Source organism: Stenella coeruleoalba (genome assembly GCF_951394435.1).
Source record: "Stenella coeruleoalba genome assembly, chromosome: 2".
In the NCBI taxonomy this organism is placed as follows: domain Eukaryota; kingdom Metazoa; phylum Chordata; class Mammalia; order Artiodactyla; family Delphinidae; genus Stenella; species Stenella coeruleoalba.
The window spans coordinates 103,181,964-103,196,468 of NC_137147.1; the positions used below are offsets into that span (position 1 = coordinate 103,181,964).

A 14,505-nucleotide genomic window follows, 5' to 3' on the forward strand; every position below is an offset into this window, starting at 1 on the left:
CCCCCTGCATTGGGAATGTGTAGTCTTAGCCACTGGACCACCAGGGAAGTCCCCCAGTATCTGAAAAACCAGAACAGAATGGCCATCCCAGTGTACCCAGCTCTGGCTGGCAGCCTCACCCACACAAGCCTGCAGCCCCCACCCTAACGGCTCCCCCCTGCACATCTCAGGGCCCTGGACACCTCTCCCTGCCGTTCTCTGAAACTAAAGCTGCCCCAAGGTGGGTCCTGCCCCCTATACCCAGGTCCCTCTCACCCTCCTGATTCTCCTAACTCATCAGCACTAAAGCCCACCTGTCCCCCAAGTCAGAACAAAGCTGGGATCCTCTCCAACACGAGTGTCACACATTCCATCTCCTCAAGGGGTCAGGATCCCATCCCCAAGATTCACCATGGCAACGATCCCCTGGCATTTGGACGGTCACGTGACTCTTGGGGTGACTCTGCCCCATGACTGATGCATGATGTGGTCTGACCCCCAACCAGGGCCTCCTCCAGCCCCGCCTCTCATCCCCCTGGCACCCCCCCCCCACAGGCCTGACTCTCACGGTGCCCCTTCACTGGGCCAACTTACTTGTGTTCCACTTTAACCCTCCCCACCCTGGCATCTTTCCCTGACACCCAGGGAGGCCAGGGTGGCCCCCCGGGCTCCTGTGCCCCCACAGGTGTGTGCGTGGTGATGCTGCCTCCACCCCAGGACATGGACATCATCTGTTCAGAAGCCCATTTTCCCCCAGAAGGAGGGATGCGTCTCCGTCACGCTTGTTTCTCCAGCTCTCAGCCAACACCTGCCTGTAACAGGGACCTGCTCAGCAAAGATCTGCTGGACTAAAGTCCTGTCCTCCTTCTTCCTGAAAAGGCAAACTGAAAGCTGACGCTGCAAAGTTAGGTGTGTCTCTGCCAGGGGCGAGGGGCTTCCCTGACCTGACTTGTCCGGCACGGACCGCAGCTGTGGTCGGATGTGTCCAGGGTCGGTGTGACTACCCTCTGCTCCCCACTGGCCTGTGCGGACAGCGTGGGCTGTGTTTCACTCACCACTATACTTCTGTGTGCCAGGCGACGCACAGTATACAGAGGAGTTCACTAAATGCTCCCTGAACGAAGGAATGAAGTTAAATGAATACGCTTCAGATATAAAATATGTTGTAACCACAGTCAGACTTTCAGAAACACTTTGGAGTAGACAGTGCGACTGGGTCTTCATGACCCCCAGGTGACCTCCGTGGACTTTTTGTGGAAGATCAGTGATTCTGGACAAGAGCAAGGTTTGCCACCTGCAACCCCAGCTCAACACAGAGTATCTCTCCTGGGCAAACCTCTATAAACCTGTATAAAGTGTCTTGACCTCTTCAAAGTCATATTTTGAAGGTGGGACTTCACTCTGACCCTCTTCCTTTTATCCATTTTCTGTATGTTTCCCGTTAAACATTCTTGTCACGAAGACTTTATCATCTTCTCATGAAGAGATGAAGAGCAACGCTTTCTTTTGGAGGCAACGCTTCCTCCAGCTTTCTTCTTGAGAAGTCAAATTAAAATTCGGTATCTGTTGAATGTCACTCTGTAGATAAGAGGAGGTAAACTTAAAAGATGCTAGAGGGACTTCCCTGGTGGTGCAGTGGATAAGACTCTGCGCTCCCAATGCAGGGGGCCCAGGTTCAATCCCTGACCAGGGAACTGGATCCCATTTGCATGCCACAACTAAGGAGCCCTGGAGCCTCAACTAAGGAGCCCACTTGCCGCAACTAAGACCTGGTGCAACCAAATAAATAAATATTTTTTTTAAAAAAGAATGTTAATAAACTACTCCCTTAAAAAACTTTATGTTTTAAAAAAAATAAAAAGATGCTTAGAAAGAAGCCATGTAAACGAGCAGGATCCCAATCTGCACTGCCGGTCGTACAGCCGTCCGAGCGTCGTCTAGGCAGGCGCGCCTTGGGCAGCCCCAGTGCATCCTCTTCCCGGGGCCACGGGCACACTGCCAGGACAGAAGGCAGCCTGGCACATCAGTCCTGGGTTCAACAAGCGCAAAAGGGGGTTGCTGTCACGTTGTTTTCAAGTTTCCTCCTACGAGCCAAGGCCACCAGAGAGAGCATGAATGACCCCTGCACTCCACCCAAAGCCACCACACGCCTACGCTCTGCCCTCTAACGGGCTCCACCAGGCTCGGGAAGCCCCAGGGCATCTTTAGGAGCTGGTGGGTCCTAGAAGGGGCTCCAGGGGCTTTACTCTGAGAGGGAGCTAAGGCAACAAAGGCTGTTCTCCGAGATCCTCGTCCCCATACCCTCCAGATCTCCACCGGTGCGAGGGGAAGAGCAGTGCGTTCTATTTAGGGTTCGTGTTCATGCACAGCTGTGTCCAGGGCAAGGGAGACAGCTCTGGCCAGCTTTCCCTTTTCTTTTCCCCTTATCTTCATCAAAGGACATTTCATTCTGTCACTGTGTAAGGACAGGGATTCCCTCCACCGTTTGCTGTGACAGAAGCAGCCCTGCCTGCAGATCAGGGCAAATCCTTGGAAGATGTCAGAGGCCAGACCCCCAAGTGTCCAGGGGCCCCCAGGTCCTCAGGCCTCTTCCAGGAGAGAACAGTGCAGCGGGAGCATGGGGGAAGGTCAACCTTTGACCCCGTCCTCTGTGCCTCAGCCTCCAGCTGAGGGAGGGGCCGAACCAGCCCATTTCTGTGACCCCTGCACTCAGCAGCCTGGACCCTTACATCTCAAGTCCCGTCAACACCGACTGCTCTCAACAACTGTCCCAACACGTGTCGGGTCAACTTTCCACCAGCTGAAGAGCACTGAGAAGTTAACTCGCCAAGTGAGGATTCAAAGAAAGGAAAATAATCCTCCCTGACAAGTGCGCGTCACCTTACAGTTTGCAAGGACAGGCAATGGTTCAGGCACGTAGGAGCTGAGTGGTACCCAAGCTGGGGACTTCCCACCTGGGGCCCAGAGATCCTAGAGGACGGAAGGGCAGGTTTACGTCCCAGGAACCCCCAGAAGCTGTATGCAGAGCAGCGTGGACATGAGCACATGACTTCTTTTCTCCTCTGGAGAGAGAGAATGTCCACAACCTCCATCAGCTTTGCAGAGGGGCCTGTGATTCCGACATGGGTAAGAAGCATGGGACTCAGCCAGGCTCGTGGAGGTGGCAAGTGGATTGGGGTCCGACTGCATACGAGGATTGATACTCCCACGCTTATCTTCCTGGGGCAGAGGGCACCAGCCCCACAAGCGAGTGATGGTTAAACAGCCTTGTTAGATCATGTCTCAGGGAGACGCTCGAGCCCTCCTGAGGGTACCACCTGGGGTGGGGAGGAGATGCCGGGTTGCTATGGAAATCCGTGAGTCAGGGCAGTAGAAGAGGCAGAGGAGAAGGAAGACGAACCAAAAATCTAAAAGCTGATCTAACTCAGCCTAGAAGACCTCCCCCTCCTCCTCCCACATCACAGAGGCAAGCGGGGACCCAGGCCTGTCCCCCCTTCCTCAACAGGCCACTTCTCGAATTCGTTCCACCCAAGCTGAACTACACGGGCCAAAAGGTGACCACTTACAGCTGGTGAGAGCCGGCACCACTCCTCCTGCTAATACTGGGAAACATGAATGGACTTCGGGAAATCAGGGCTCTGACGGGAAGCACCGCATCCCCGAGAATCACCTGCCTCCACTCACACAGGACGGACAGGCGGCCGAAGGAGCCCTGCTCTCCACGGTCACCAGCCGGACGCTGGTCAGCACGCTGCCCGGGCCCCATGTCCGTCGTTCTGCAGCCTGGTGAACTCAAGCCCTCTTCAAGGCTTCTGTCACAATTTAACCAAGGCCACAAGATACTTCTAAAGTCCTTTAGGTAAAAAGAAGTTGATGAGCAAATGGTAACAGATACAACTTGCTATGTGAACCTACTCCCTGAAAACTGAGATCTGTTTCAATAAACACTGACTAAGGGTCTGTCTGCTATTTACTGGGTAGCCTGCCGGACCTGGAGTGAAAACAAGTGAGGGCGGCCCTGGCCCTGGAGAACGTGACACCCCCCGGCACAAGGCGGGCTGTGTGCGTCTCACCCCGAGCTCCCCCCGCCCCCCATCCCCCTGCCTCTCACGGCTTCTGCCCGGCCTCGCACTCCAGGCCTCCTGGAACCACCTGCAGCTCCCACCAGCCGTGTCCCTGGTCCCTGTCATTACTGGATCCCCAGCAAATGAAACCCCTCCTCACTCCCACCTGGGCCTGCGGTCCTGGCACTGTCTCCAAGGCGGCCAGGAAACAGACGTTACAGGAACAAAGTGGGGGCACGAGAGCCGATGGATGGGCTCCTCACCACCCTCACGGCGCTGGGACCCTCATGGAGGGAGACGCCCAAGTGACCACTAAACCCTTTAAGATGGTACGTCCCCTGCAGCAGCGGGCAGCTGCGAACACGGCCAGACGCACTCTGGCCCTGTCACTTCCGTGCTGGGACAAGATCTAAACAGCCACGACCCCTCCGCTCCTGGAGTCCCTGGGGAAGGCAGATGCTGAGGGGACCTCGCAGACCCAGAGCGCTGACACCCAACCACTAGGAGCAGCCGCTGAGCCAGCTCCCGGCGGCGGGGATGCACAGGCCGAGACCAGAGAGAGACACAGGGGTAGCCAGTATGTGCAAAGGCTGCGCAGGGGGAAAGGGCAAATGTCATCCGATGAGGATCTTAAAGGCCAGCGTGGCGGGGGTCCAGGGGCCACAGGGAGGCCAGACCAAGGGGGACCTGGGCAGGGCATTCCCAGGGGCGGTGGCACCATGACAGGCGTGTTTCATAGGCTCCCTCGGGACAGTGGAGAGCAGACTGGTGTTGGGCAAGGATGCCCACAGCTGGCCAGTGAGAGGGGCTGTGCAGCGTCCAGGTACCAGAGGACAGGCCTGGGGCACGGGCTGCATGGGTGGTGGACGGAGGGTGGGGAACGGGCATGGGGCAGGGGGTGGCTTCTCTGTGAGACAGAGGTGCGGTCAGGGATGGTCACTCGGCTTTGGGATGCGGTGACTTTGAGACATCTTGGAGGCATCTAAGTGGAAGCGTCGAGCCTGCCGGTGAAATCATAAAGCACCATCTTTTAAAGCCTATTTGAAAATTCTAACTGCTTACCAACTGGTAGCGTCCAGTTCACTAGACCCAGCAGGGTTGTGCTGAAACGTGAAAAGACAGCTGAAGCCCTGCTGTCCCCACGCGGGTGAACCTGTCGGGCCCCGTGTGGCAGCCCACCCTCCCCCCAGCCCATCTCGCAGTTCATCAACCCCCAGATCAATGTGGTCACTTCCTGTCTATGTGCTGCTATTTGCCAGGAACTTTTTGTTTGTTTGCACTCCAAATGGCTCTAGCACACAAGACTGTCAGATAAAATTCCCTCTGTGGTTAATGGAAAGATCTGCTTAAACGTTGCATCACTGCTGGAAAAAAAAAAAAACTGAGCTCTGATTACACTCTGGGGCAAAGTCCCATCCTACAAAACAGAATGCCCACTCCGGCCCTGGAAATCAGTTTCCAGCTCCTGAGCGTTGAAGGACTGAAACAAAGCGTCAACCCGAAGCCTCCCATCACCCCGGAAGGAGCCACCGAGAGCCCCCCAATAACATCTTTATCCTCCCATTTCCGTCATCCATCTGGCTGAGCACGCAAGGGAAGGGCTGAACCAGAGTCATCATTCTAAAATGTAAGGGTTGGAAGATGCAGCAGCAGTGTCGAACTATAAGCCAGCTTGGAACGTAATCAGAACAAGTAATTTTTAAAAAATTTGGGAGCCCTTACAGCTATTGGCTGGTGCTTCAGTAACATCCACCCTTCTCCCGACTTTTGGCAAAAGAACAAGTTAAAAACAAATGCCCTCAGTTGGCTTAAATGACAGCCCTGGGAAAAACCCAGTGACTGATACTGCACCCTGAGAACAGTCGGGCTGTTCTGCCAAGGAGAGGGCTGGTCCACAAACCCCTTCGAGCAAAATGGCCCTTTCCAAAGGTGGTTAAAAACATCAAGTAAAGGTGATTAAGAATGGAAGGAAAACAACCGCACGATGCTGGTGCAAGATCGGAGCCAAGGGATGCTTAATAAACGTGTGTGCACGTGTGGCTGAAGTCTTAAATCTTCCCTCCCGCTCGTGTGTTGCTTCCATTTCGTTCACCAAATGTACACTCTATCAGCGTTCACACGAAGTAGGGGTGGATTGTAAATTCCATCACTTATCAAAGCAATTTTATACAATAGGGACTGGAGCTAATTAAAATAAAATACCATCTGCATTCGATTGAGCTTTATCCTAAACCCTATAACATTCATCTCCAGTTTGGTCATTCAAACATGATGGCAACCGCATTCCAATGACTCTGAATAATATTAAATCATCTTTTCCCTTTCTCAATAATATTAATTACACAACTCTCCAATCGAGAAGGTGACACAAAAATGCTTTGCTCATGTGGGAAAATGTCCTGGTGCTGCAGGACAAGGTAACACTAAACACTTTTGTAAAATAGCTAATTTTACCCAATATTTCACTGGAACGACTAGGTAGAGTAAATATTAGAGTGACAGCTAATTGATTTGGTTTGCATTAAAACGAGACTGATTTAAACAGAGGCATTTCAGTCACAATTCTGAATTTGTATTCGGAATTGGGTTCAGATGTCTATGTGCGTTCCCTGGGGCTAAGCATTTAATTAGAACTGTAGGAAACAATCAGCCAATCACGTGGGAGTCGCAGGCGGTGCTGGAATGTGAGGGCTGTTTACCTTTTCTCTCTTTCCTCTTTATTGGCAGGATGGTCTGATAGCGGCCCTGCCAGGAGCTTATTAAGAAGCTCTGTACAAAAGGGATTCTTATTTGAAAAACTTAACTGCCATAGCCTTTGGAAGTCTCTCCTTCCTGCTCTTTCCTTCAAGGACACAGCTGATGACCGGAATACCCTGCCCTCAGACCCAGACTGAATGCCGTACTTTGAACCCACCCACAATGCCCAAGCCCATCATCTCAGATGCCTTGGAGGAGGCTGGCTGGGGCCCGCCCGGAATTCTCCTCAGCGCCGGACGCTCGGGCTGCAGTGTCCTGCTCCGCTGGTGCTGACAGAGCGGAAACCCGCTGGGCGGGCATCTCTGCATCCCCTGGGGCACAGGGCCTCACACCCAGCAGGTGCATAATTAATATTTTTGGAAGGAAGGATGGAGGAGTTGAGTTGAATACCTTTAAGAGTTTTAAAATTTAATCACTAAAAAAGAGTGGGGGGGGGCCTAAAACACAGATTACGTCTAACTAATAGAAATAGTTCTAACAATTGAGAAACAGCTTCATTCTCCAAAATCCCTCAGGAAATGAGACAGGCTGGGACCTGGGACCTGGGACCCTTTGCCGTAGTGCTTGCACCTGGACAAACGTCTCCTCAAGCAACAAAATACAAAGAAACTATAAGGGACTAAAAAAGTAACTGCATGCGTGCACAGCTGGGGCAATTTAGGGACAGCAAGATACAAAAAGACCGAAAACCCAACTGCCACTTCTGAAGAGCAGGGAGCAAATGCAGGGATCAGGAGCAAACGCAGGGTACTGTGCGTGCCCCCTGCACTCACTGCCACCTAAGCCACCCCTCTGGCCCGAATTCTGGACACACCCCCTACCCTCACCCCATATAAGGAACAGGCTCAGCCCCCATCAGGGAGCTAGCAAGGTACCTGTTGTTTGTTCCCGCTCCCCTCTGCTGCAGCGGGGCCCCAATAAAGCCTTGCCTGAATTTCTTGTCTGGGCTTTTATCAATTTCTTTTGATTAGGAGGCTAAGAACCCTCGTCAGTGACAGAAAGGGGACCAAGAAATCCACTGTCCCATCCTCTTCTCATTGCACATCTCTACAGGGCTGGGGGCGGGCAGGGGCTCCCCCATGCAAACAGCGCGCACCTCACTGTGACTCCCTCTGTGGGAATGATAGCTCCGAAGACTTTGGACAGAGAACAAGCATGCCGTCCTCACAAGACAGACCACTGCTTGCTTAAGAGAAATTGTGGAGGGCACTGCAGCAACTCCCTTCCTAGCTTAGAAACGTCTCCGCACTCTGACAGGTGACTGGTCACTGCGAACCTCAGCCCCCCCACCCCGCCTCCCCCGACCCCGCAGCCGCATAGAACCCACATGTCTTTGGTGACGGGCTGGGCACTCTGCACTCAGCTCTACGGTGATTCGGGTCTGCTGGCCCTTCTCCAGTGGCCCCATCCTGTGGGAATGAGCTACTACCACCTGGCTTTGCTTCCGAGAGGAAAAAAAAAATACACCAGCCCCTTTGAAAAGCATTCCCTCAAGCTCCATGGCATGAACACACACGGGTATAAACACAGCCCCAAACAGTCAGGTGGGAGGATGCATGTAAGCTGCCTGAGCACATACTAATCCCTTCATAAACATTAAATTCCTGGGACTTCCCTGGTGGTCCAGTGGGTAAGACTCCGTGCTCCCAATGCAGGGGGCCCGGGTTCGATCCCTGGTCAGGGAACTAGATCCTGCATGCATGCCTAAACTAAGAGTTTGCATGCTGCAAGTAAGAGTCGCATGCTGCAAATAAGAAGTCCACGTGCTGCAACTAAAAGATCCAGCATGCCACAACTAAGACCTGATGCAGTATGCATCCATGCATAAATAAATAATTAAACAAACAAACAAACAAAACAAAAACATTAAATTCCTTTCCCTGCTATGAAGGAAGAATGGTATTAGCACAATATTTGCTATCTATCTCCTTCAGTCTGTCCACCCACCCACACTTCCATCCATCCATCCTTCTACCCACCTATAAAATGAACTCAGAATCATACACTACATGTCTACCTTGTCAGAGCCCAACTGCACGAATTAGTTTCACAGGGACCACTTCCTCATGTTCTTAAAACCAGACCACCACAAGGTCATGTCCTGGAGAAATGTTTTAGGTACAGTTCTCAGGGATACACCATCTCTCCCACTACCCCCAGCTCCGCCAACACAAAAGTATCCACGATTATCAGTGGGGTGGCTTGGGACAACACCAAGGCCAATTTCCCCAAGGAAACTTTATTATCCATGTTCTCTGGGGATCACTGAAGGAGTGACACGTGCCAGCTTTGGAGCCCAAGTGAACATTTCACACATTGCTTTTAAGAGAAGGTGATTTCCATGTTCTAAAACTACGATTTACCAACGGCCTCATTTCTTTGTTGGGGCTGCTACTGCTTCTCACTTGAACTTCACTGTCCCTCATAGCGCTCAATGCCCTGTGACATATCACATATTCTTCTATAGACTGTCAGCCCCACCATCCACTCTGACAGCCCTGCTGTGGACACAGCGTGACATAGCAGGTATTCCAAAATCACCTGGTGAATGAATGAAGTCATCAAAGGCTCACTTGACCATCTGACATTTTTAATCTTACCAAGTGTTGATTGATATTTGTCAAATATTAATCTAAAATCTATGCAGAAAGAAAGTATAATTAACCACCCAATAAATATGAACTATACTAAAAATGTCAGCCTCTTTTCAAATTACATCTGTTTTCATCTCAGAGATCACAGGAATTTTTAAGGAAAAAAGAGTTACATTTACTTCCCAGGTTTTTAAGTTCATGGTAACCATTAAGATATGTGTTATGACAATCACAAAAACATCCATTTGTCCAAATTCTAATTTCATTATAAAAACGCTAGCTTGAATTGCATAGCCTTTATGGGTAAGATTCACACATTTATCGCCTCTGACTACTGTGTATTTTGTTGATTTTTAAAGATTTAAAATATTAGATCTATAGTCATTTGATTGTTACTTCAAACTGAAGTCAAGAATTTAAATTCCCAAGTCTCCCAAGGAACCCGAATATTTGGAGCCTTTAGATGGTCTGATATGTAGCTGCACATCTTTCTGGTTTTATTCCAAGTGGATATGGAAAACTAAAGGCTATCTAGAATCCCATTAAAACTCAGACTCAGGCATTTTCAGAACCACAGACCCCCAAAATAAGCAAACAATACCCTAGGCCCTAAAAAAGCACCCTGCATAGGGAGCAGAGATTTGTACCTGGGGGTCCATCCTGAGGAAGGTGTGAGGGCCTCTGCTACTCAAGGTTGATCTTTTAAAGGTTTTGCTATGATAAAAGTGGTAGTAATCTTCCAGGTTTCCGATCTGCAAAACAAGAAGCAGGATATCACCAGTCAATACAGTCTTTCAAAATTCTGCATCCCACAAACATCCTCCTCTGAGAGGCTCGTCCTGCTCCCAAAGGAAACATACCCTTCGTCACACTTCCCCACTCAAGTCTCTGGCAGACTCAGCGTCTGTGAACACGAAGGTCGATTCAGAGACTCCTTTTGGATAAACAACACTAGGTAGTATTTTCCAATGAAGCACACACTCCCCAAATCTTGCGATGAGGTCATATCACTTAAAGTTTGTATTATCTTGGCCAAGTTTTTTAGACATGAATTAATGTTCATTTAGGGTCAAGCATCCCTGAAGTAGCTAAGTTAGTGTCAAGTCAGGCCTACACCAAAATATTCATTTATAAACAAACTCCATCCTTTCCACCCCATGGGTAAACTGAAATATCTAAGAATGAACATTCACTCTCAAGTGCAACAAGGGAGCCAAGGCAAACACTCGGCCTCATCTGCTTGGGGATTGCGGAAAGGTCAGCTGAGAACATCCAAGCCCCCAGGGTGTCCCAGTTTTCTGCCAGCAGTGGTTTGTCAGGACAGATTTCAGCCTGAGGCCTGGAGGGGACGTGGAGGGGCAGTGAATGTGGCCCTCTGATGGGCTGCTCCCGCTGGCCACTCCCCGCAGCACCGACTTGCTCTCGTATCTCACGACCCCGGAGCATAAGGACACTGTTCTCAGAAGACCTGCTTCTCGTTCTAACTTCCACTGGTTGTTGAAAACAGCTGGTTGGTCACCATCCTTGACAGCAGAGCTTTCTAACTGAAGAGGAGACCTTTCTGACCGAATACTATATAGACTCTCACGCTGCCCTTCTCAGGCTAAGCCATCCTAGTTTCTTTTCCAGTGTCTGATTAAAGAGTGAATTTAGGGTGAATTGTCCTCTAGAGCAGTTAGATGTGATGATGAGCCTAGGTTTCCAGTCAGATAGACCTAATCCAAGCCCTGCCCACTCCCTTCACCGCCAATGATCGTGTGATCTCTCAGGCAAGATTCACCTCCTGCAAATCTCAACTCCTCACGTGTAAAATGGGGATAAAACTACTTACCCCATGCAGTTGTTTAAGTAGGACTAATGTCCACCCAATTCACCAAGACCTTCTACTCACAGACATTGCATCTGCTACAAGATATCCCCAGCAGAGTGGACCGGCCCAGGCAGAGACCTGGAGGGACGTGGAGATTCTGAGTGGCCATTTCCACATCTTTCCACAAGAAGATCAAGCAAGTATCTACAGAGAGAGCCCACTTTACTACAGCCTTCAGCGCTCATTGCCAGAAAGCCTGGCAGTCTGGATGCATCCTGTTCTTGAGCTTCCAGAGACACCCACTTGTCCTTGAAATAAAGAACGTCCTTGTTCACTTAAGCTTGCTCCAGGGTGTTTCTGTCGCTTACAAGCACAGAACAGTGAATACCGTGATCGTCATGAGGGTAAGCAGGTATCATCTGTACAGTGCCTAGTTTAGTGCCTTGAACCTAGTGGGTGTTCGAGAAATCCTGGCCGTACTGAGAGCTGGGATTCTCTCTCTGGCTCTTCTCCAAGGCTCCTTCAATCCTTCACTGGGTCTAGGACAGACCTCAACTCAACCATTCCTGCTGGGTGACCTGGGCTTCAGACCCTCCATGAGTCTTAGTTTCCTTGTGAGAAAACTAACTACTACGTTTAAGGGCTGCTCCAAGACTCTCTCTCTCTATATAAATGTACAGAGTCAGGTACAGCTCTTCATATATAAAGAGCCAGCTGAGTGCCCAGCAGGTAGTAAGTGCTCTATACATAGTTTTCTGCAATTATGATTCTCAGTTCATTTCCTACCCCAAGACACTGCTCTACCATCATAAACCTCATTATTTCTGCCCTATTTTGCACAAAAGCACTTTTTTTCCTCCTCCTACAGTTAACTGCTCACTTCTTCAACAAAGTTAATTGTTATGTATGTCAAAGGGCTCCTCCTAGAACAAGCCAGAGCTGTTATTTAGCAATAATGGAGTCTTAACTTACAGCAATGTTTAATCAGCATGTTTGCTTATAAGCTGCTACCTTCCCTGGGAGATGTTTCACAACTTTTGGTCTTTTAACTCCAGGCATTCAAGTCAATTTCCACTGAGGGACGTGGAGAAACTAAGAGTGGAATCAAATTTGCTGGCAAGGGGATGGATTAATCGAAGAGCTGCTGACCCTAAGCAGACCCATGTCAGGGTAGCCCTGGAAGCCATTCAGGGCAGCACCTGGCAGCCAAGCCTCTCTTCAAAGGCCAGTCCCAAGGCCACCCAGGCCCCTGTCTCTGCCCCTATCCAGCTACATCCCGAGCAATGGCTCAGAGGGTCTGAGCTGACGCGAGTCATTCTCTTTGAGCAATTCAAGGGAAGAACAGATGGTTCTCACAGTCCTGACCCAGCCAACTGCCCCTGAGGGCAGCAATGGCCAATGCCACATCTGTTTGGAAGCTTATATCCAGCCCAGCATGGAGGCTGAGGGTCTGGGTTAGGGTTAGGATCTGGGGAGGGTTAGGGTCTGGGCTAGGGTTAGGTTAGGGTTAGAATCTGGGGAGGGGGAGGGCCTGGGTTAGGGTTAGGTGCAGGGGAGAAGGGGACACCAGCCAAGGCCCCCCTCCTGCCCAGCTGCAGGAAAAGCTGGAATCTGACTCAGGAAAAAAGGAGGGAGTTGGGTCACTGGCTATTCAGGAATCTGGAAGCGGCCCTCCAGATCCCCCTGAGATTTTGTGCACCTCCATCCACCCTCTGCCCCTCCAGAAGCCGGTGTGAGAGCATGGGGAGAGACACCTTCCTTCCTTGAAACCAAAGATTTGAATGTCAGGCAAACATAGGCCTGACAGGGCACGGGACAGAAAGGGCCGCCTGACGCTGGAATGACTGCAAGGGTAGGAAAAGGAAGGAAGGAGGAAGACAGGGCCCAGATGCTCAGGAGGGAATCCAGATACTGTGAGAGGCCTGGGCACCCTCTGCAGCTTGGATGAACATAATATCCCGAAGGCTGTGGCTACACTGTGTGGTTATCAAGTACTAACTCATTCAGAGCAGTGGTGGGCAGACGATGGCCTATGGGTCAAATCTGGTCTACGTTCTGGTTTTTTACATTAAGTTTTAAAATTGTGGTAAAATAGACATAACACTGATGATTGTAACAATGTTTAAGCGTATAGTTCAGGGGCACTGGGCACATTCGCTCTGTCATGTAACCGTCACCACCTTCACCTCCGGAATCTTTTCATCTTCCCAAACTGAAACTCTGTCCCCGTTAAACACGAGCTCCCCCTCCCCCTCTCCCAGCCCCGGGCGCCCACCATCTGCTTCTTGTTTCTGGGAATCTGACAACTCTAGCTGTCTCAGCAGGATCATTTGCCCTTTTGTGACTGGCCTGTTTCCCTTAACATGATGTCCTCGAGGTCCACCCATGCTGTAGCAGGTGTCAGAATTTCCTTCCTTTCTCAGGCTGAATCATATTCCATTGTGTGTACAAGTCACAGGTCGTTTATCTGTTCATCCACTGATGGGCACTTGGGTTGCCTCTACCTTTTGACTACTGTGAATCATGTTGCTCTGAGCACGTAGGCAAGTATCAGTCTATGACCCTGCATTCCATTCTTTTGGACATACACACACTCCTGTTTTTATAAATAAAGCTTTACTGGGGCACAGCCACCAGCGTCCACTTACCTTCTGCCCACAACTGCTCTCATGCTGTGATGCCACAGTTGAGTGGTGGCTACAGAGACCCTCTGGCCCCCACGCCTAGAACACGTCACATGTGGACTTTACAGAAAATGTCTGCCAACCTGCGATTTATAGCATTTGTTGCTGAGTGTGTCTAGGGAGTCCACCAAAGTCTCTGAGGTTGGACATGGTTTCTCTAAGGGCTGGGGACGACCAGTCCACACACCGAGGGGCTCTGCTTAAAAACACAAGTGCAGCTGCAAGGCCAGCGCCTTCAGCATCTTACCTAGTCACTGAGCTGCCCTTTCTCGAGGCACCATCCTTGTCTGATGCCCCCCGGGTCACTCCTGTCTGTCTGACTCACGCTGTGCTGCCCTCTGCCCAGCTCGCCCCCTGGCATCAGGCCTGGGTCAGGAATATGAGGTTTCCGAGACAGGCAGAAGGTTGGAAAGGATCAAGGGATGGCAGAGCAGGAGGCGGGTGCCCTGACTGCAAGTGGGACACAGCCCAGCTTGGATGACGTGGCATTTACGACATAGCCATTTCCTGCCCCGTCCCCCTTGCCCACCCTGTCACCTCCCCCACCACAGCCGTGTCAACCCCAGTTATGCCCTCCCCACTTGGGAGCTGCCCCTTGAGCTCTCCGGGTACCTTCG

General features: G+C 50.9%; 1 protein-coding gene across 3 annotated transcripts in view; it reads right to left on the reverse strand.

Moving 5' to 3' along the window:
• The window catches only part of PCSK6 (proprotein convertase subtilisin/kexin type 6), a 190,570-nt gene that overhangs the window by 132,945 nt on the left and 43,120 nt on the right, over positions 1-14,505 (reverse strand). For all 3 annotated transcript variants that reach the window (XM_079912965.1, XM_079912964.1, XM_079912966.1), the window contains exon 2: positions 10,042-10,146. In XM_079912965.1, the coding sequence (XP_079769091.1) occupies positions 10,042-10,146 (105 nt within the window). The remainder of the gene's footprint in view (positions 1-10,041; positions 10,147-14,505) is intronic.